The sequence below is a fragment of the Tursiops truncatus genome, chromosome 10, assembly GCF_011762595.2.
Source record: "Tursiops truncatus isolate mTurTru1 chromosome 10, mTurTru1.mat.Y, whole genome shotgun sequence".
Lineage (NCBI taxonomy): Eukaryota > Metazoa > Chordata > Mammalia > Artiodactyla > Delphinidae > Tursiops > Tursiops truncatus.
Genome location: NC_047043.1, coordinates 49,526,711 through 49,550,368, shown reverse-complemented (window position 1 = coordinate 49,550,368; position 23,658 = coordinate 49,526,711). Strand labels below are relative to the sequence as shown.

The window sequence follows — 23,658 nt, the reverse complement described above, 5'->3', positions numbered from 1 at the left end:
TATAGTAGACATGCATCCATATGAAGCTGGCTTGAAAGTTATGTTGAGGTTGGGAGAGGGAGGTGAGGATTTTATGCTGCTGACTTAGCCTACTTGGTCAGAGATTCAACAAGTCCCCTTTCAAAGGTGACCTGAGGATAGGATGGGTCCCCACACATAGATGATTATTACTAGCACCCTCTTTGATAGACACTTTTTATCAGCCACTTTTGTTTGTTTGTTTGTTTGTTTGTTTTTTAATTGGGCTGTAATTTACATTCAGTCAAATGTATTCCTTTTGGTGTGCAGTTCTATGAGTTTTGACAAGTCTTGTAACCATGAACAGAATTAAGATACAGATTAAGGTCCATCACCCCCCTTATTTCCCCGTGCCCCTCCATAGTCAACCGCTCCCCTCACCTCTAGCCCCTGGTAATCACTGATCTGTGGGTTTTTTGTTTTTTGTTTTTGTCCTTGTGGTTTTTGCCTTTTCCGAAGGTAGGGTAGATGGAATCATATCACAAGTAGCCTTTGGAGTCTTGCTATTTTCTCTCAGCAAAATGTGCTGGAGATTCATCCACGTTACATGAACCCATAGTCCTTCCCTTTGATGGGCTCAGCCCATTTGATTTACTTCTGCCCATTTTGGTTCTAAGCTGAGAGTTTGATTTCATACCTCTCGCATGACTTGGTATTTCCTCTTGCTTTCCCCAGCCTCCCACATGCTGGTCTTTATTCCCTGGAGGCCCCCCTGTCTCTCTCCTCCCCTCCACAGTGAAACTTTTTAAAGATTGTCAACACTGCCCCCCTCCCTCTACTTCCTCACCTCCTACATCCTCACTTCACACAATCTGGCCTCCACTCCCACCTCCCTTAGTCAAATGCTCTTGCCAAGGACACCTCCTTGTCGATAAATCACAGGAGCACTTCTCAGGCTTTGTCTAAGTCGGCTTCTCAGCAGGATTTGACAGTGATGACCGTCTCCTTCAAGCATCCTTCTTCCTTTGTTTAGTAGCACAAAACTCTCCTGGGATTCTCCCTGCCTCCCTGGCTTGTCCTCCAACTCACAACTGAGCTCCTCTCCCTTTGACCATTTCTCATGCATTGGCGCCGCCCAGGTGAGACCCTGCGCCTTCCCCTCTTCCTGTAGGTTCCCTCTGAGCTGTGTCACCTGTGTCATATTATAATGGATGCCTGGAACTCTGTTCCTGATCTTTTACAAGAGCTTCAGTCCAACTGCTACACCCCTTTCGGGTGTCCTGAAGGTGCCTTGGACTAAATGTGCCCCAAAATCATCATCCCCACCCCACCCCATCCACCATCAACCCGTGTGCAAGCTGGAAACCTCAGGATGGCCTTTGGCTCATTGCTCTCCCTCATCCTTGATGTGCTACAGCTTTCTCAGTTCTATTGATGGTGCATTTTCAAAATCTCCAGATATGCTTCATTCCCAAAGCAGCTAGCCTCATCCAGACTACTACCTTCTCTTGCCTGGTTTATTAGAGTAACCTCTTATTTCCAATTTTATTTGGAATCTCCATATAGCAACCAAAGCTATTGTCTAAAACACAAATATGATCATATAATCCCCCTGTCCAAAACATAACAGTTTTTCTAGAGCCATGTTCAAACTCTGTAACATGCCACACAAAGCCTGTCACAATCTGAGCCTTGTTTATCTCTTCATTCATTCATTCATTCAACACATCTTTGTTGATAACCTCTTGTTATGGCAGGCCATGTTAGTTACTTGGGATCGGTGAGCAAACTGACTGATATGTCTGCTCTCATGGAGATTGTGTAGGATATCATAAATGAATTACGCAGCACACTGGAAGGTGACAGGTGCTATGGAAGAAGGAAAAGAAGAAACAGTTGGGGGGAATTGCTAGAGATGGGGTAATGTGCAGCCTGGGATTTTAAATAAGGACTCAGGATTGCTGTCATTGAGAAAGTGACATTTGAGAAGGGTTTTGGATGAAGTGAGGAAGTTAGTGATGAGGATATTTGGAGAGGGGGTCATTCCAGGCTGAGGGCAAAGACCCAAAGGTGGGAATGTGCCCGGTCTTTTAAGAAACAGAAAGGAGGCCAGGTTGTGGGAGCAGAGTCAGCTGGGAGGAAAGCAGTGCCACCAGGAAAGGAGGTTGTACAGGATCGTTTTAGGTCATTATAAGGACGTAGGCTTTTACTTTGAAAGAATGAGGAGCCATCAGAGGTGTTTGAGCGGAGGGGTGACCGTGGCTCATATACAAGAGGAGCATTCTGGATTCTGGCTGCCTGGTTGAGAGTAGATTGTATGGGGCCAGGGGACAAGCAGAGAGACAAGTTAGGAGTTATGCCGGGAGCCAAGCTTCACTTCTCCCTCCCTCCCCCAGGCTCTGTGTTCAAGCCACACCAACGGACTTCACTCTTCAGAAGGGCTGTGGGTGCCCTTATATCTCAGCTTTGCCTGTGCTGTTCCTCCCACCTAGAGGGCCCCTTGCATGACCCCATCCCTTAATCTTTGCTTGGTTCATCCCACTCTTATTTTATGTCACAACTTAGATGTCACTTCCTCCAGGACATCTTCCCAAATGTAAGATGGGGTCCCTCCTTTGTTCCAACACATCTGCTTTACCATCATAGCTCTGGTCACAGGGAACTATGGCTGCAGGTTAAATCTCTCTCTCTCCCACTTGTCTGGAAGCTTCACAAGGGTAGGGGCCACGCTTCTGACATCCTCTCCACACCTGGCTCTAGCAGGTGCCCAGTTAACTGTGCCATTGCCGAATCTCTAGGTCTGTGAGTGGCGGCCCCCTGAACAGCTGAAACAGCTCCTCGACTTGGAGCTGAGGGACACAGGAGAGCCACACCACCGGCTGTTGGAACTCTGCCAGGACGTCATACGCTACAGCGTCAAGACCAGTAAGAACTTCACTGACTCCCTTGATCCGTGCCTCTAACACGTTCTTCCATTTTCTTAAGCCTGTATTTACCTCATAGTAAAGGCGACTAGGGCACTGTTTATGGGATGAGAAAGCTGGATCAAAAATAGTGGTTCTGTTTTGACAATGGTCCATCTAATCCGTAAAATAGATTTGTCAAGGCCAAAGGTAGGTTGATAGAAAAACTGATGGTTAGTGGTCATATGTAAATATTATCTCCTCTTCAGCAATCCTCATCCTCCTGATAAGTAGCAGTATCATGACTGCTACTTATCATTTCTTTTGTTGGTCCAAACTGATAAACAGTATTTTGATTTTAGAAGTTGTTAAGGGATTTTAAATCTTGATCACCCAGAATATGGCCCCCCAAAATGTTCAAGAGGGTGTCTTTACTATAAACAGGGATAGATTTGTTTGTAAAGTACTCTTGGCAGTTGGCAAGTACCAAATTATTTGATCAAATCTAGCAGGATCAAAAGATAAAAACCTTTCGGAAGGTATAAGAAAATGAATGCATGGGGAGTTTTTGCTCTGATAGTTTCACAATAATGCTTAACCACTGTGATCTTTTGTAAATGCAGTAACATGATATTTGTCTTGTGCTTAAGTCCTGTTCCAATTGACTGTTAATATCCTGTATACCCAGTGAATAAGTGTCAGAAGTAGAAGAATAACTTTTCAAAATATGCATTTCTCAGTGTGATATAAAGGTAATCTAGTGCTTAAGACCATACAGGCGTTATGCCTTGTGAGTTCTGACACCGAACTAAATTTAGTGGAAAGAACATAATAAAATCCTGGCTAAAAATAATTGGTTTATATTCCCTTGGGAAAGTCTGGTGTATGTATCAAAAAACCAGTTAGCATTTCAAAAGCAGAGATACATATCTCATTATTACAGTGCATGTCGGAAGTGTAGAATGACATTTAATGCAGTAGATTTTTCAGTTTACTGGATACTTTCCATAAAGTTACCATGGAAATCAATCATAAATTAACGCGGAACTAAAAAAAAATCTTATTAAAATTACTTGTAGCGATGTCTGGTTTCCTTTGCCAGAATAGAGGAAGTTTGCCACGTTTTATACGAAAAGGCATTTTCTTCTGAGACTTTTGTTTTTCATTGAACTGGTTTCAAGAGAAAAAAACCCCAAAACCAAATGTGGTGAGTTGCAATGAGAGGTCACTAACTAAAATGATTCCCAAATACCCAAATTTAGAAATAGGCCTCCTGCCTCTTTATTCTTTGTCACACTGGGCTTCCTATGATTGAGAATGTCAAGCCAGCCGTTAGCCGGGGGTTTGGTGTGAATATTCACACTGTGTAAAGCCAAGAACCTTTATGAGACCTTTTATAGGAGGGAAAAAAATAGAAAGTTGGAACTGAAGTTTTTCGAGCCTTAAAGGCAACTGCCTTTGAAGTGCATTGAATCAGAAAGTTTATGTAAGCTGCATGATGAGTCACGTCGTACTCCATCAACACGATGCCAGTTGCACTATAAAAAATGGCCCAATCTGAAAAATTAAAAGGCCACTCACTGCCTGAAGTGAACCCTGTTGGTGAGTGAAATGTGTTTAAATTAGGGAAATTAACATCGATATTTTTAGAAGGTAAAGGTAGCAGCAGGCTTTGATATGTGGACAAACTGCTCAAATAATCCATCTCTCAAGGTTCTGGTTTGGGTCTGGGTTGTATTTAAAAAGAAACAGGTAAAGCAAAGCTCTCAAAAGAGTACTCAAGTTCTGCTTAGAAACATATTGTTCAGTAGACAGGGCTATGAAATGGGTCTTCAACATTTGTTTCCCTTGTACATGACAATATTTTAAATGCTTTTTTTTAATTGAGGTATAATTTACATTCAGGAAAGTGGAAAACCTCAGGTGCTCAGCTCAGTGAATTTGTACATATCTGCGTGTAAGTGACCATCACCCAGAGCAAGATATACACCATTCCTGGGACTCCAGAGGCTCCCTCAAGCCCCTTCCTAATCAATATCTCCTTGCCAAAGGTACCCAGGATTCTAATCTCTGTCTCCACAGATCAGCTTTGCCCCATATTGAACGTCATATAAGTGGAATCATGCATTGTATACTCCTTGTATCCAGCTGCTTACATTGTCTGAAGGAGTCACTTATGTTATTCTGTCGATAGTTTTCTTTCTTTTTTACTGCTGTGTAGATTAATATTCTGTTTCAATTTACAGACCATCCAAGATTTTTCAACCAGTTATATGCTGGACTTGATTATTACTCTTTGGTGGCCAGATTTATGACAGAAGCATTAAACCCAAGTGTGTGAGTACCTTTAAATGGAATTTTACAAGGAATATGGATTAGAGATTTTGTTAAGTAGGTGAAATTTTATTTCATGAACTTCTATTTAATGGTTTCATTTGTGCAGTGTCATCATAAATAATGGAATAGTCTTATGACACTTTGCAGTATTCAAAGAACAGTTTGATCGATAGTGGTACTGTGAGATGCGTAAGGCAGGAATTATCTCCACTTAACAGATGAGAAAATTGATTAGGAACTCATTCCTGCATGAAAAGCCATGTCTGTGCTAAGGTGCTGGAGAGATACTTTGTGTAAAAACAAACCTCCGCTTTGCCTCCATGAAGCAAATAATCTAGTGATATAAGAGATGCATGCAAATTAATCAAAATGGGACTTCCCTGGTGGCGCAGTGATTGAGAGTCCGCTTGCCAATGCAGGGGACACGGGTTCGTGCCCTGGTCCGGGAAGATCCCACATGCCGCGGAGTGGCTGGGCCCGTGAGCCATGGCCGCTGAGCCTGCGCGTCTGGAACCTGTGCTCCGCAAGGGGAGAGGCCACAGCAGTGAGAGGCCCGCATACCGCAAAAAAAAAAAAAAAAAAAATTAATCAAAATGATCTACACAAATTAATGTATTATTTTCAAATGAAGGAGAGGTGCATGATGCTATAAATATAAATGGGACAAGTTTTCCTTATTGGGCACTGAGGGAAGTCTTCTCTGAGGAAGTGACGGCTAAATGCTGAAGAAAGAATGAAAGTTAACTAGGTGAAAAGAGGAGGGATGGGTTCCAGAGGGAACAGCATGTTCAAAGACTCTATGACAAGAGACAGCATGGCATGTGCTATGAACCGAAAAGTCAGGGTGGGTGTAGCTGAGAAAGTTATGGGGGGTGTCATGGAGGACAAGATTGGAGCCAGACATGCAGGGCCCAGTGGGCCACATTTATGAGTTATTCTAAGTACAATGAAAAGCCATTGAAGGTTTCCACATCACTAGGTGACATTTGCTTAGTAAAAAGATCACTGGAAATATGGAGAATGGATTGGAGGAGACCCATTAGGATGGCATTACCTTGGTCAGGTAAGAGATGATAGTTGCTTGGATTTAGACAGAAGTGGTAGGAATAGAGGGGGAAAAATGTCTTTGGAAGATAAAACAGAAAGAACTGGATAATATACTGGATCTTGGAAATGGGAACAAGAGCGAGGTTTATAAGATGATGCCTGGGTTTCTGGCTTTAATAGCTGGGTTGTTGGTCATGTCACTCACTGAGATAAGAAGCACCGGAAGAGGGACCAATTTTCAAGTATATGGTTGAAAAGGCAAGAGCAGTAATTCAGTTTTCAATTGTGAACATTTGCATTTGCAGTAACTTTGAAATATTTAAGAGTATACTCTTGGTGAGTTGAGATATATATGGGCCTGAAATTCTGATATTTATATGGAAGTTATAAATTTAGGTGTTACTGGCAAATGATGGTAATTTCAGTAGCGGGCATGGATGAGATTCCTAAAGTCAGGGATTCTCAACTCCTTCTGCTGTTTAGAATCAACCTAGGAACTTGGTTAATATTAAGACCTGGGTCCCAGCCCAGACCAATTAAATCTGAATTTCTGTCTATGTGTCCCAGGCACTGATATATTTTCATAGCCCAGCAAGTGATTTTAATGAGCAGGATGGAGATATTTTAAATAAAAACAAACCAGGAGATGGAGAAGCGCTTTCTGCAGGACAGCATAGAGTGAGGAGAGAAGACGACTCGGGCCTGGGCCTTGAGGGCATCTGATAGTTCATGGTTGGGAGGAGGAGAATAAGCCTACAGTGGAGAGAGAAGAAGGAGAAAATCCACTGGGAAGACCTGGGAGCCATGGAGGAGAGTGTGTCCAGAGTCATATATTGTTGAGCAGAGTGTTTAACTAAGACAAAGACTGAAAATGTCCCTTGGATTAACAACATGGATGTCATTGGTGACTTCAGTTACAGAATTTTTCGTGGAATAATTCAAGACAATACCAGATACCAGGTTACAATGGGTAGAAGAGTTAAGTGGTAGAAAAGATAGTGAAATTACACAATTCTGTGAACCTCTTTTTTTTTTTGCGGTACGCGGGCCTCTCACTGTTGTGGCCTCTCCCGTTGCGGAGCACAGGTTCCGGACGCGCAGGCTCAGTGGCCATGGCTCACGGGCCCAGCCGCTCTGCGGCATGTGGGATCTTCCCGGACTGGGGCATGAACCCGTGTCCCCTACATTGGCAGGCGGACTCTCAACTACTGAGCCACCAGGGAAGCCCATGAACCTCTCCTTTTAAGTCCTGGGATCTTTCTAACTCCTCATCTGGGTTCTTTTACTGACATATTTAGAGGCTTTTGAAGTATTAAATTGCTGCTAAGCTGAGGAGTCCACTCAAAATCTCACGAAGCCACGAGCGCATTCTGTATTGTCCTCTCCTCCACCTCCAGGCCAATTTCTAGGTTTACAGTTGAGCTAGTTTTCAAAGACAAGTTTAATAGTATTTTCTTCTTACTAAAAAGTGAATGATTATTTCACTTTTATTTGTAGGTACACGTACATATATATACTTTTTTTTCACACTTTTGATATGTGTAAAGTGGTTTCCTAGCATGGTTGAAAATAGAAGCTAAATTGTTTGAAAAATGATGTAACTTTAGAGTGCTTGGCAGGTAGGGAGGTGATAACACAGTAGGTGTTCTCTTTTCCTTTTTTTTTTTTTGCCTCTTTACTAAAGTTTTTTTCCTTCTGATGTTAACATAATTGCATTAAATTCCGTGACTATGAATTTAAATGTGTCTGCTTAGCTTACATATTTAGAGTACATATTTATTCAGATTCAATTTAAGGTAATCACCTAATTGTTCAAGAAGGAGATTATACATATTAGTCACCCTCCAGTTATCTGGAGAAAGAAAGAAACGTTATAAAATTACATGGTAACTGTTTCAGGCTGGATTCCTGGGCAGCTGCCCTAGATGGACCTTAGTGAGTAGGATGTTTATTAAGGGAAACCCTTGGGGTCAACAGGGTTTGAGGGAGGGGAAGGGAGGGGAAGGAAGCAGGAGTGGGCAGAGATAGGAGTCAAGCCACTGTGTAGGCTCTAAGACCACCTCAGCTGACCCCACAGACGTCTCTGGAGCTACCCTGGCCCTTCAGTGTGGTCTGGAGCTGGGCCCCCAAGGCCAGGCCCAGTTGTACCTCCAACTGGACCAGTCATCAGGTGTGAACCACCACAGGACATTCCTAAAGGGGCTAACTTAGCAATGCTCTCTAATGACAGCATTCCAGCCCAGAGCCTCAAACCTTCATGACAGGGATCCAGGTAGCACTGTGTAGTAAAATCATCACATCATAAGAGATGTCCACAGTGCTCTTGCCATTTGTACAAACCCAGGAGTGTGGTGGAGGAATCCCAAGTTCTAGAGCTGACTGCTAGGGTATTCATGGTAGTAACCTAATAAACCTGGCTACCATGACAATGGTTTTTCTTTAACCAGCAACCAAAGAGCTAAACGGCCGCTGTTCATGACTAATACAAAGAATCCAGGTGCACTGCTTTGATCCTCCCAATGAAATTGAAGGTTTGCTCTAAATTAAGACTGCAAAGTAGCTAGTATCCTTAAAGCCACCAGCTACTGACATTTATCTAACCATGACCAGCGCTGTCATAGACTGTGTATTCTCTGTTTCCGATGGATTCATTTCCAAAGACTCTACCCACACTTCAGCAGCCACTTGGTTTAATAAAACTCTGTGTGCATTTCTTGGGACTCCAAAGGGATGGTTTGACTCTAGTCATAGAAGTGAAGTGTTTTTTATATCTATCTAGTTATACGTATGAGGTGTCCCCAGTGTTTCTGTTAGTGGAAGAAGCGGTTCTGAAGAAAATGATTGAATTTATTGGCTGGAAAGAAGGGGATGGAATATTTAACCCAGGTAAGTACAATCAGTTATTGCCTCCATTAAAGCATCTACAATTTTATTCATGCCTTATTTGAGGAACAACTCCCCACAGACTTCCACATTACAAAAACTTGGATATTAATCATGCCACTTGGGGAGAATCGAGCTTGTGCCTTTCTCCAGAGTGACGATATTTTGCATAAATGCTACAGAAGTGACATACATGCTAACAAATGAGATGTCTACAATTTTGGATTTATATCCAACACGAATTTATCTGTTGCTGGAAGTTAGGAAGGGCTATCATACGTTTTTCAAGTTTATCAATTAATTTTACTTGAGAAGTTTCCTGAATCATATTTTATTTCTCCTACAGTCCTTCTTTGGAACCAGGGAGGAGCATGTATTGTCATTTTATTGATTAGAGACAGACAGAAAGAATATTATTAACTATGGAGACTTGGGTACTCGTCCTAAGTCCAGAGATGGAAACTCTTAGTTTAGAAAAGCTCTGGAATGAGAGAATAGACCAAAACTTCTGGAACTGGAGATGAGGAAGTGTGTAAGAGTAATGGGATTGGGGGGGGTGCTCCCTTGATTTTGACAGTAATTTGTCATTAGGCTGGTGCACCGGCAGCCATCCATGCCTCCTACCGTAGCCGGCACTTGGGGAACAAGGACGTCACGCTATACATATTTCTGTTTTTGTTTTTGCAGGTGGTTCAGTGTCCAATATGTATGCCATGAATTTAGCCAGATACAAGTACTGTCCTGATATTAAAGAAAAGGGGCTGTCTGGCTTGCCAAGATTAATCTTTTTCACATCGGCAGAGGTAAAAAACAAATTATATTTGATATGAGATATAGATTTTCTGAGAATGAATACATCATGAAGAGGGCTTTTTTGTTTGGGTGCTCCCGATGTGCTCTTATCCCATCCATGTGTGAGTCACGTGCCTACGTACAACGTTGTATTCATTCCAAAAGAAATTCTGATCGGTTTGATATTGTAAGCCCTGGCCACCCAATTTTGTACATCACCTTTATTTAAAATTTATAGCCTGTAACATTTTCTTAGAGAAAAGATAACACTTAATTTGAAAGTGCCACCTCTTTCTTTGAATCTCTGAGTGTCTTATTTTTGAGAACTTAGATGATTGCTACTGATATCAGGTATGTCTTCTACTCCCATTTCCTTGTGAAATTGATTGCTTTGAATGGCTAACACAAGGGCTCTTCAAGAGGAAAGGGAGATATTCAGTAACAATGAACATCACGTGCACGCACGCTTGCACACACACGCACAGTTGGATGTTGCCATGATCCCCTATCTCACTGTGCTCCCCACTGAAGTAGGAGGTCCAATTGTGGATGAGCGCATTGGCTTTCAACTAGGCTGCCTGGATTCAATTCCTGTCTCCACTACTTACTATCTGAGTGACCTTGGGTAAGTTGGCTAATTCCTCTGTGCCTCAGTTTCCTAATTTATAAAAATGAGTGTATCAGTTAGCTCTAATATCTAACAAATTACTCCAAAACCCAGTGGCATAGAACTATAGCCAGATATTGTTGCCCTCGAGTTTGGAGATAGCTGGGCAGTGCTGCTGTTCTTTGCTGGGCTTGGCTGGCGAGTGGCTGATCTGGGAGTGGCTGGGCTGGACTGACCCCAGTGATGCTCCACTTGTCTCTCATCCGCCAGCAGGCTAGTCCAGGTGTGTTGTCATGACAGTGCTGCAGGTAAAAAACAGCATGGACACACACTGGGCCTCCTGAGTCCTGGGCTCAGAACTGGCACATTGTCATTTCTCCCTCATTTTCTTGGTAAAATAAGTTGTATATAGGAACCTAGATCCAAGAAATGGGAAAATAGACTTCACGTCTTAAGGGGACTCTGCAAAGCCACCAGGAAAAGGGATTGGATGCAGGGAGCAGTGAACAGTCTGGGGCCATTAAAGCAGCCCAGTGGCGACATGAGCTTAGTAGGCACTGATTGATTAGTGGGTTATTGCAAAGATTGAATGAGTTAGAGCATGTAAAGTAGCATCTGGCACATGCTAGATAGACAAAAACGTTAGCTATTAGTAGTAATAGGAGGAGGAGAATGACCCAGCAATAATAATGCAGAGCACAGCTCATATGCAGTCTTACTTAGAAGGGGTGCTTTTTTTGTTTTTATTTTTGTGATTCCAGTGGGGGCCTCTGGGGGTCCATCCCACCACTGCTTCTTCCCCATGTCCCCTCCTGTACCTTCTGCAATAATCCTAGGTCTCCTGTCAAACACGTGAGGTGGGCAAACTCTGAAAATTCTCTGTTAATTCCAGCTGGACTTTCCTGTGTCTGTTACTTTCTTTCAAGAGCAAGTTACTTTATTATGGCAAAAGTATAAATGGTGCAGGAACCTGACCACCCCCGCGTGTTCCCCCTGCCCTGCCTGAGTTCTGGTTAGTTCAGCGCTAAGGGCGAAGTGGGCATTGAGTTGGGGGCAGCTGGGAGGAGTCATCTAGTCTGAGATTCTGACCTCAGCTCCCCAGGCCCTTCCTCATGAGATGTTCATTCTGTAGCAAGAGGAGAATGCTTGGGAATGTGGACATCTGTGGAAAATGCTTGGTTATTTGGAATGATTATGGAGTAGAATTTTCCTGCCCTGGGAAACTTTGGTTCCAACCCTCGGGTTCCAATCCTTGGTATTTCAGTTGGAGGAACCCTAGTGTATCAGAAATGCAGAGGCCCTCTGCATTAGAATTGCTATTTCCATGCCTTGGAAAGCTGATTAAATAGGGGCCCTCCTATCAGTGCAGTGCTTTTACTTTTGCCTTTTTCGTTCTTCATTTGGTTTAAAATGTACCAGAGTTCTTTTCTGGGATAATTGCTCCAGAAAGAGGGAAGAATTTCTATGGAAGCCTAAAATAAAGATTATGCCTGGGAAAGATCAGTAACAGGTGTAGCTGGCAAGTTGGGAATGAAAAGAAATTGAAAAGTTGTGAACCCAGAACTAAGTATTTTTTAAAATCTCCGGTGGAGATATAGGTGCGAAAAGAGGTAAAATATATGCCTTGGCTAACAGACCAGCAGAGGATGGAGCCATAAAACCAAGCTAGATGTGTGTCTTAGTTTGCTCAGACTGCTCTAGCAAAATATAGAGTGGGCGGCCTAAACAACAGACGTCTATTTCTCACAGTTCTGGAGGCTGGGATGTCCATGATCAAGGTGCTGGTGTCTGGAGAGAAGCTGCTTCCTGGCGAGTGAACCTCTGTGCTCACATGGCCTTGCCTCCGTCCAGGCTCGTGGTCAAAGTGAGGCCTGCCTTCCTCTTCTTACAAGGGCACTCATCCCATCAGAGTCTCGCCCTGGAGACCATCACATTGGGGGGCAGGGATTAAACACACATGAATTTTGAGGGGACTCAAACATTCAGTCCACAACAAAGTGAACTCCATAGAAAAATTCCATGACTTTGAACACACTGTAGCCTTGAATATATGAATTTTACCCCAGCCACCATACGCTTCTTTGTAGCTCCTTCTTTTCCCTGCTCTGCCAAAGAGACCCAAGTCATAGCATTGGCATTACTTTAATTCATATTTTAGGGACCTCTGTACCACTATTTACAACAAATCAATTCATTACTTAGTGGAAAAAAAAAGAATTAAAGAAAGCTGCGTTTCCTAAAAGATCCTAAACCCTATGCTAATCTTTTTGTTATAGCCCCCTTGTTTTTTTTCAGGCGTTGGCCCATGGCCCCCTGGTTATTTTCCCAGATTGTTTTATCAGGTGGCCTTACTTTTCCAGTTTTTATTGCAGCCCCAGATGAACCAGGGTAAGTTACTCCATCTCTGCCTTGCACCATCAAATGCAGAATATGTGCACTCGCCACTAAAGGGGTTTTTGCATACACTTCAGGTGTCCACGGTAATTCAGCTGTTGGTGAAGACCAGGAAGATCACAGCAGAGACCCCTAGACTGTCAGCATATCTAAGGTAGCCTCTCCAGGCCAAGCGGGAACCAAAGAGAAGGGGACTTTTGGAGAAAAGTAATAAAAGGAACAGATTGTGGCCTGATTAGCAGTTAGATATGAATTACTTACATTTATAGAAATCTTAGGGTTGTCATTCAAATCATTTTGGGAATTAGCATGAAGTAGTGATTATTGTCTGCCACTAAAAAGTGAGGGAGAAAAGAAACCCTTTTCACTCCCAGGCCAGTGATCAGTTGTCATAGTTCCTCACTAACAGGATCGAGGCTGGGATGAGGCAAGTGAGACGTGTAGAGTCCACGTTTCAAGGTCACGCCTCCTTAAATTTTGCACCTGAGGTGCCTGACTCCCTCCATCACGGCCCTGCTCTCTAGGTGAGGCTGCCCTGAGTTTGGATGGCATCGCAGGCATTCACGGGCCAGCAGGTGCTTTTCAGGATGTTGTGCAGGGTGTAAGGTAGTCCATCTGGATTCCGACTCTGCCTCTTTAGGAATTGAACCAGCTGCGTGCTCTTGGAAAAGTCCCTGTACATTCCTTTTCTTTATTTCCTAAGGCATAACATTCATAACCCCGCTCTCCCCACCACCTGAAGCTAATTTGAACTTCAAACTAGTCAGCATCATAGGACTTCAAATGTCCAGAACACAATCCACAGGAGGGGAAAGCAGCGGTTCACTGAGAAACCCAAGGTCACAGATGAAATCCTTGCTGGAACCAGGAAGGAAAACTTCAGTGCAATTCTGTCTTTCCTGTGGACACTGGCCGTCTTACTTTTATAGAAATGAATGCCCACTGAGATTTGTGTGTCTTCTGTGGACGAGTGAAACTCAGGGGGAGATTGGGTCTTAGAAGGACTAACTTCTCTTCTGCCAGTGAAGGGAGTAGGCGCCTCTTGTTTCTAAATGCAGCTGTTACTTCTGAACTCCGGCCTTCTAGGTTTTTTCTTCTCTTGAAACTACTCAGTATGTCTGAAGCATTGCTCTCTCTTTTTTTTCCCCTTCCAGGGCTCTTTTCCTCCTCTGATGCTTTCAGATGTTTAGGCTTCAGTTTTTCAGACTTGTGAAAAGCTGTCTCTATCCATTTGAGATTGACAGTGGACTCTACTTTGCCCTGAGATACCCAAAAATAGCTCCACCGAAGCTATTCTTATTCCGATGACAGGTTTTTTATTCAGCAGATCCATTGGTTGGGGGTATTTTGCTGTTTCTCAGGGCAAAGCAATGTGATTTTCCTTATTGGCAGATGTCAGTGGGGGTAGGCTACTATTTATCATTATGAAACCAATAGCTGTTTGGTGCCAGAGCCCCAATCTCTGGTGAGAAATAATTCACATTAGCTATGTCACCTTAGCTATGGTGGGCTGATGTAGCAAGTAGGGAATTAACTATATTTTCATGTACATTATTACTCTTCACTATGCACATGTTCTTGTAACAACTCGAAATGAATGCATCCTATAGGCATTTTGAATGTGTCCTGTTTGATATTTGGAAATTAATTATTTAGGATGGTTTCATTTTTCCTGATGGTGTTACTTCTGCATTTATTTTTACAGAATTCAAAAAGAGCTCCCCATAAAACTCTCTTGACAAAAGAGGAAAAAAATTACCACATTTGAGGGAAATATATCAAATTAAGTGTGAAGGCTTGACTACTCTTTTAATGTATTCATACCTACAAATTAAATTACTAAGGTTTTTTGGTACAATAATGTCCTTTAGCACCTTCATTTTTTCTGGCATGAAAAGGAATTAATTGACCACCTGTCCACAGTAATGTACAAAGAGCGACATCTCCAATGTTTGAATGCTAATTATTTGATAGGATTTACGTAGGGCAAAAAGACCCAACACTCCAAAGTCTATACTACTACTTGCCGATAAGAAATAGACAAGACCTAATTCCAAAGCCAGCTCTTAGCCTCATTCATGCCAGGGCTGCATCAGTAGTGTGTCTATAAATTATTATTACTTTTGTTGTTATGATTTAGCCACACTCCCGTGTGTCTAATTTCAGTCTTATATTCACTATTAAACAAGATTGGTCAAGTGTCTGATCAGCATTTATAACCCATTGTTTGCTCTTGAAAACAGATCCTCCTGTGGTCTGTGACTACAATTTTTGAGACAGTCCTGCTCACTCCTTAGAGGGCTTTTGAGTCAGCAGTGGACTAAATTCTGTTTCCATTAATACTGAGTTTTATTAGTAGCATCAAGAGAAACTTTTTCAATGTTACGTAAAACAACAGCCTCCAGTGACCAAGTTTTTTCCGTATGCCAGGCTCTGTGCTAGCTCATTACATACATTAACCCATTTAACTCCATGACGAGCAGGTGGAGGAGGCATCCACAGGTCCGCTTTATAGATTAGCAAATGGAGGCTTGGAGAGTATGTGTTCTTTGCTCAAGGGTCTATAGCTGTAACTGGGAAAACTTGGATTAAATCCTGGTTTCTCTGACCCCAACCAAAATCAGTGTTTTCAACCACTATACTAAAGAGCTCAGTTAAATGACTTTCTTTTTTTTTTATGGCAATACAATTCCAAAGATTGGGCTTAGCCGTATAATGTACACACATTTAGATAAATAAACAGTGCTTTTTTCATGCTATGTATTTGTGTCTCTCTCTCCCCCTTGCCTTTTTGAATGTAGTGTCATTACTCTATGAAGAAGGCGGCCTCCTTTCTTGGGATTGGTACTGAGAATGTTTGCTTTGTGGAAACAGATGGAAGGTAATGGGGACAGGATCCAGAAGCCAGGTGGGTGGAGGGGGAAACCGATAACTATTTAAAAAGCAGTACCAAGGTCTGTTCACAGCTGAACATAACAATGTCTCAAACCTGTGTCTCTTAGAGGTAAGATGATACCTGAGGAGCTGGAGAGGCAAGTGTGGCAAGCCAAGAAAGAGGTGAGAGGGGGAAGGAGAGGGAGGGAGAGAAAACGTTTGTGTGTCTGGGCATTGGGGGAGCATGCAGGGCCAGCAGCCAGGCCCACGTCTGTATGTGTGGGAGAGAGAAGAGGGCCCCTTAGAATTAAAGGAGGAAGCTCATTTACAGATGTGCTATTTCCGGGTGCTTGCTCTACACGTTCTGCGGAGTTTCTCAGATGTTCTCATTCCCAGATGGCTGGAGCTTATTAAAACACTGACATCACTGGATTCCGGATTCTTGCCTAGAATTAGCCTCAAAAGATGAGCCCAGCCTCTCTAGCAGGGTCCCAGCATCCACACTCCTACGTAGCTCTTGACTCTGAGGATGCTACAGGCTACACCAGTTGTCTCTGGGCTGCATTCAGGATGATTTCTGATTTCTTGATCAAACTGTCCTCCTGGGTTGCTTCCACCCAAAGCCCATCCATAACCATCACCCCCTGTTGGGTGTGGGTCTAGTATTTCAGCTCTGGCAGACTATCCTCTCTTCCTTAGCTGCCAGGATGTATTAAAGCTTGCACCTCCATTGCTGGGGAAGACAAGGCATGGCCCTGGTCACCTGCTGTACTGCAGCTAAGCCTGGCATCTGCTTTTTGGGTGTGGCATTGTCTTGGGGCCAGCCATCTTGCTTCTTGGACCAAAAGCCTACTGGATTAGGTGCAGCCACTTCACTGCTTCCCTCCCATCTTCCCGCAGCCCCCATGCCAGTGGAGCTTCAGACCGTTCTCCCGCCACTTTCCAATAGACCGCAACAACGTGGGGTGTGACTGCTGGAAAATTAAAAGCCCAGCTTTTGAGCTGGGATATAAGTTTACCTCTCCTCAGAGGGCTTCACACTTTAGGAAAGATGGGTTCTTTAATTTTTATTTTTTAAGATTTAGTATTATATTTCTTTTCTTTCACTCTTCATATTTTTAAAAATTTTTCATGAAATTCAACTTGTCTGGAGCATGCTAGATCACTGTATTTGGTGTGAAATTCTGTACTTAAAAGTTCTGCCTTTATTGCACATGTATTGCCTTCTGGTGTGTGTCCTTAGCACGATATTTTTTAAAACATTTCATTGACAAGTGGATTTGATAGTTGTCTGGTGGTACAGGTTATCAGATTTCTTTATCTCTTGGGTAAAATTCTATATTGCAACCTGTTTATTCTGCTGTGAACTACAGATATCACCTTCTAGTTTTATCTATTTTTTAAAATCTAGTTTTATCTTTTTCTATAGAAGTTCCTGTCAAAAAGAACTTTATGTTATTAATGCTTGTTGGTGGGGAACACCCACCAACACCCCTTCCTCCTTCCTTCCTTCCCTTCCTCTCTTTCTCTTTCCTTCCTTCCTCCCTCCCTCCCTCCTTTCTTTCTTTCTTTCTTTCTTTCTTTCAATTTTAAACTTTTCATTATGGAAAATTGTAAATATATGTAAAACTAATATAATGAGATTCCATATACCAGTCATGCAACTTTCACAATCATTAGCTTATGCCCACATCCCCTCCCAGTACCTCTAGATCAGTTTGAAGTGTATCCTACACATTATGTCATTTGATCTATAAATAGTTCAGTATATCTGTAAAAGATATGCACTCTCTCTTTCAAAAAAGCCCATAACGCAATTATAAGCAAGAATAAGTTCTTAATATTATCCAGTATTCACTCTGATTAAACTTTCTTCCATTGCCTTTTTAAAAAAATAGCTGGTGGTCTGAATAAGGAGTCATACAAAGTCCATGTGTGGCATTTGGTTGATTTATCACATAAATCTTTTCTAACCTACAGTCTCCCCTCCTTTTTTCCCCTGCAACTGATCTGTTGGAGAAACCAAGTCCTTTGCCCTGTAGAGTTTTCACATTATGGATTTTGTTGATTCCATCAAGAATTTGAGACTCTAAGCGCTCCCCTCCCCTGTACCTCCCCATCTGTTTTCTATATTTCCTGTAATTTGGCTGTTAGATACTGAGACTTGGGAAGATTCAGGTTGGAATTTTTACCAGGACGACTTCATGTGTGGCATTTTGCCTTGCAATCAGGAGATGTCTTGGACCTCCTTTTGTTATCGGTCCATCTGTCACAGAACTCTGCATCAGCCTCTCACCTCATGGATTTTGCTGCCATTTGTCATCATTGTCTAGACCCGTTATTTCATTAGTGATGTTCTAATTCATTCTCTCATTCCTTCTTCATTTAGTGGCAGGCCTACTGCCCTAAACATTTTTGTTTCTTCATCCGTATTTGGTTTCCCTAAGGAAACAGTTTGGACAAGCAAGACAGAACCAATATTTTATTCTTTTCCCTTATTTACCAATTTTCAGAATAGTGAGTAAGTTGCCAGGCATCCTGCAAGCTAGCCAAACCTTTTTTTCTTTTTAAAGTATCATGAAGAACTCATCTTCTAACATATTGGATGGATTTTACTCCACGGCAGTCATTATTATTTTCATTGTTCAAATTTCTGTTTGTTTTGACAATGAAAGTCCATGAAAGTGACATATCCTGAAGTTGAGAACTTGAAAGGGAAGTTTTTAAAAAGTAAAAATTGCTTTAGGCACATTTGAAAGTAGGGCAACAGGGTTAGTGTTGGCATGCCTCCTCAGTTTTCTCTCAAGTCAGTTAAAACTTGAGCTTGGATTCACTAAGGACAAATCTTGCATCCATTCTGACATTTTAATACCTGATGACTAGTTTCTTTTTCTCAGTAGCTTCAGACCTACTTTTTGTTGTTGTTTGTTTCAAGTTTTTAACTCATATTGTTACAGAGGTAGGAAATAGTTATCAACTTTTTTTTTTTGCTGCTGGGGTTCAATTCCCTGGCCAACCACGATCCATTAAAAATCTGTTGAGCAGTGACCTTTACCTTGATGCCATTACAAAGATGGTAAAAACCACAGAAGCATCAGAAGTTCTAAAGTGCTTATAAAAAGATAAAACTAGTATAAACACTGAATAATTGGAAGTATTTTTGTGTATGAGTATTTGAAATGACAAACTTTCTTAGAGAATACAACTCATTGGCAACACACAGTCAATACTGTTTCCACTGACTTTTCTCATTAACAGTGTGAGATATGAGAAAGGGAAAAAAAACCTGGAAGGTTAAATCCAGATTATGAAAGTTGAATTTCTGGGACTTATATTTGTAGCTAGATTAAACAGGTGAGGAAAACTCATTAATGGTCTGTAATAGCTAGCATAGATATTGTCTCACAATTGTCAGGATGTCATAGACTTTATAAGGAAAGCTCAACCATTAAAGACACCTTCAGTGGTTTTAGTAAATTACTTTTTCTATTGCTTTTACTGATGGATGTAAATCTGGTCACATTTCATTTAGGTCATGGGCATGATAAAGACATAATCTGTTGGTAGTTGATTACAGGGAAGAAGTCCCAAAGCCTGTGGTCCCAGGGGCTCTGTCACCTACTGGCCGTGCTCTAGGAGGCATGGTGGACTGTAGTCCATGTGTCACAGCTGTCTCCCCACGTGGCAGATGTTTCCATTGTGTACCATCACTTTGATTCCTGTGCATCTCAGCCTAGAGATGTGGACCAAGCGTCCTTGCTCTGCCCCGCTTTCCATCGAGAAATAACTTCTTTCTGTCAAAGGTCAGCTAAATTGGAATGAATCTGGTTCAAGCTGAACACCCCTGACATTAAATTATTTTACAAGAACAAGTGTATTTCACGATAAAACTGAGGGAAAAATGACTCCATCCTAAAATGACTTTGACTCTTTCTCTGCAAGTAAGTATTCTTGTCACTGACTTCTTGTGCTCTAGAATCAGGATTCTACTTGCTCTCCTGATCACCACCTTTGTCTGCAAATTTTCCCCTCATGGCACTTCCAAAGAGAGCAACACACCTCTGCCAACATGTTGGGATGGATCTATCTGGAAACAACCTCGTGTACTGTCTTCTACATGGCTGCCACAAAATCCCTCATGGGACCAGGGTGCCTGGCTCGCTCGGCTGGAATTACCATTCATCTCTGCACTTGTTCCCACATTCTCCCTTTCCTCCCATTTCTCACGGGTACCTGCTCTCTCCGCAAGACGCAGCCATGGACTGGATGAGGAGGGAAAATTACGGCAGAAAGACGCAGGTTCTCTTTTCCAGCACATTCTAATGACTTTCTCTGTGGCAGCACCCGTTTGGGGGAGTGTATCCCAATGAGGTTACCATATCCCCTCTGATGCCAAATTTATACCTGATTACATCCCTTGCCTTGTAGCTGCTCTTACTTTACCAGGTGACAAGCAGACAGGCTGCATGGTCTGCTCCTGGAGCTGGCTGTTTGTCTTCCAGTCCTGTTCCTTCTTATTTTGGAGGTGTTAGGGAGGCCCCGATGAGTCTCCCTGGGAAGGAGTTAGGAGTCACACAGGATGCCAGTTTGCTGTGGAGGTTGAGTTTATTCACTTCTATCCAGAAAAGCTAGAGAACAGAAAAGACTAATAAAGAAAATGAGAGTAAAGAGAATAAGGATGCATGTGGAGTTGGGACAAAGGATACTATTGTCATGGCATTTTCTGTTTCTTTAGCCTATTTATAGTGACTAGAGGCCATGTGATGGAGAAGTGTAAACAACACTCACTCAATGAATGTTTATCTCCAAAGAAACCAAATAAATGTCTGGGTGTATAACCCTTGTGTTTACCAACCTACTGCAGCACAGATTTAATGGTGACGATGATGATTCTTATAATTCTCACGTGTGGGTCCTTCTCACAGGGTGCAGCTCCATTCCTTGTCTGTGCCACATCTGGTACCACGGTACTGGGGGCCTTCGATCCTCTGGATGAGATAGCGGACGTCTGCGAGAGGCATGGCCTCTGGCTCCACGTGGATGTAAGTTCATCTGGGTGTGCATATCTGTTAAACTTTCTAGCCTTTTTGCAGCTTTGGTGGGAAGTTTTTCATATTCCCAGTAACTAAATGTGAGGTCTCCAGCTAGTTGTATTTAAATGTATATTTCTAATTAGGGGAAATAAATGTGTTGTTTCCTGTTAGGTAATAAAGAAGAAGATCCTGCATTGATGCGCATTTTGTCTTAGTTTTCCAGATTTCCTCTTCTGTCCTGAATCATTTCTTTGGTCCCTTGGATCTACTGTCACTGAGGCAACACTGTGTGGGGGACACATTTCCTACTGTGCAGTCGAGAGGCTGGTTTTGGATTCGAATCTGCCTCCTCTTCATTATGACCCCAGCTGTTTGGGTTTTGGTTTCATCTGTAAAGAGGGAAATGACTGATGTGGTCAATAAAGGATCTTCTAGCTCTAACATTCTGTGCTTCCAGTCAGCTGGAAAATGCAAAAGGCTGCATGACTTCATTGCATGCCATAATTAAAACAGGTTTTATCTGGATCTATCATAGATAACTATTGGAGAGGGATTGAGATAACTTATATTCTTCACAATTTTCTAACTTAAAGGGTTGGCCTTTTTTTTTTCTAATTAGTTTTGTAGGTCCTAGGGTTGTTCATAAAAATTGTTGTCCTAAATTAAAAGTAACTCTTAACAATTCTACTTATTTAAGGTTAAAAAGTTGAATTCAGCCAGTTATGAATGCTTGTTGAGCATTTTGGTTTTCTTTGTGTGTGTGTGAAAACAGCAGTTAATTAGTTTGATTCAACCCAGTAGAAGGAACTGTTGAACCTGCAGTTGAGAGGAACTTTCCTCCAGTAAGTGAGTGGTTTTGTGTCCTCCTTATCAGAAAAAGAAAGGACAATTTTTTTGACTCACTGAACATTAGTAACTGAGCATTTCTTTGGGGGATATGCCTGCACATAATTTTATAGTTTGGATGACTTTATGCTTTCAAGGTAAAGTTTCTATGATATAATATCGAAAGAATTTTTTCAGCAACTCAAAGCTTTCATTAAATGTATGCTAATATTTGGTAAAAGCAGAAGTAGTAATATAAAGCTCACTAGAGTTATAGGCTTGATTTTTAAGCCAATGGCAATACATCAGGTAGATTATTTGTGACTTCTTTAAGTGGGATTATAGTATCTGTATCTGTTCACATTTCAACTTATATCTTATTGATTTTTATAGACTTAGAAGCATAATAATACAGTATGTCCTGAAAGATAATATGAAGTGAGTACTTTTGTGACTGTGGAGATAGGGGCAAAATCAAATATATGAGCAGTTATACTTAAAAATTCTACTCTCATAAAAGAAACATCAAATATAGATTATATGGTTTATGTAAAACAGAGTAACTACAGCAGTTTCCAAATTGGGAATGATATTAAGAGATTTATGGGGCTTAGAAAGAATTGTGATTTGTAAGATGTGAATGAAAACCTCTCTAGATTTTCTAAAAATCAAAGGCTGAATTTTTGAAGAAAACACTTTTATAAGGGAATATTTAAGCCACGCAAACTGTTCTATTTGCATATAATAAGCTTCAAGTTGAATGTCTGTAGTATTAGATTACATTTGACAACTGTTTATATGACTTATTAAAGAAATTAGCTCTAACATTGAGACAGTACTCACTCATCCTCTAATATTGCAGACATCATTCTGTTGATAAAATTTTATGCAGGAGCATATAACTTCTCTTGAAGAAACTTCATATACCAAGGGTAGTTTATTAATTTTACAGGTAAAAATTAGTAAAATTACAGTGATTACTTTGGCCTGTTCGAATTTTTTTGGCTGCATTGGGTCTTCATTGCTGCACACTGGCTTTCTCTAGTTGCAGTGGGCGGGGGCTACTCTTCCTTGTGGTGTGCAGGCTTCTCATTGCAGTGGCTTCTCTTGCCACGGAGCACGGGCCCTAGACGCATGGGCTTCAGTAGTTGTGGCACGCAGGCTCAGTAGTTGTGGCGCATGGGCTTAGTTGCTCCACGGCATGTGGGATCTTCCCGGACCAGGGCTCGAACCCGTCTCCCCTACATTGGCAGGCGGATTCTTAACCACTGTGCCACCAGGAAAGTCCTGAAATTTTCTAAAGGGTATTTTAAAGATCCTTTAAAATATTAAAAACTGGCATTTACTTGATTTCTTTTTAAAAATGTAATTAGAATTGCTTGGTCTTCTGCGTTTTCCATAAAACCAGGTTGCCCGGCATATATACCATATCTTATTATTTCTAAGATACACATATTTTGTTTACATTTTTAATATACCTAATTGGTATGTTGATGTCATTTTTTTTTCTTTCTTAGCAATCCACAAAAAAATGGTACTCTTACCTCCGATAGTGTCTGAAATTTGGTTAATTACAATGTATTTTTGAACAACAGAATAAGAAAAATTTCAGCTGTGTTAGAATATTTTGCCTCCAGGATTATTCTGTATCTGCGAGAGTCAATGTTATCCCAGCCTCTGCCTGAGACCAGGATTTCAGGGCTGGTCCAGCTCTTCTCTGAAGCAGAGGCTGCGACCACTGCAAAACCTCACCCTCCCAGCAACCCTTCCTACGGTGTCTCACCCACACTCCATCCCAAGTCCCGGGGGAGGTGACAAACACTGTATTTAAAATCATGGGCTTTAGGGGCTGCCATCTCTACATTCCACCCTGCCTCCACTTCCCATTCAAGATTGGCTCTACAATTAAATTATTAACTAATTACTTGAAGAGAAAAACGTAGTAAAATGGTACTCATGGTGTCTGGCTCATAGCTCAATAATGACATCCGTTGGTTCGATGTTG

The 23,658-nt window shown here is 41.8% G+C and overlaps 1 protein-coding gene across 3 annotated transcripts in view; it reads left to right on the top strand.

Annotated features, from left to right (window-relative positions):
* Positions 1 to 23,658, top strand: part of GADL1 (glutamate decarboxylase like 1) — a 490,491-nt gene that overhangs the window by 343,520 nt on the left and 123,313 nt on the right. For 2 of the 3 annotated variants that reach the window (XM_073810938.1, XM_019946661.3), the window contains 7 exons: positions 2,757 to 2,883; positions 5,108 to 5,198; positions 9,025 to 9,131; positions 9,816 to 9,931; positions 15,723 to 15,802; positions 15,924 to 15,978; positions 20,721 to 20,837. In XM_073810938.1, coding sequence (XP_073667039.1) covers positions 2,757 to 2,883; positions 5,108 to 5,198; positions 9,025 to 9,131; positions 9,816 to 9,931; positions 15,723 to 15,802; positions 15,924 to 15,978; positions 20,721 to 20,837 — 693 coding nt within the window. Of the gene's footprint in view, positions 1 to 2,754; positions 2,884 to 4,766; positions 4,913 to 5,107; positions 5,199 to 9,024; positions 9,132 to 9,815; positions 9,932 to 15,722; positions 15,803 to 15,923; positions 15,979 to 20,720; positions 20,838 to 23,658 lie in introns of those variants that run through there. The other variant, XM_073810939.1, reaches the window with a different exon arrangement.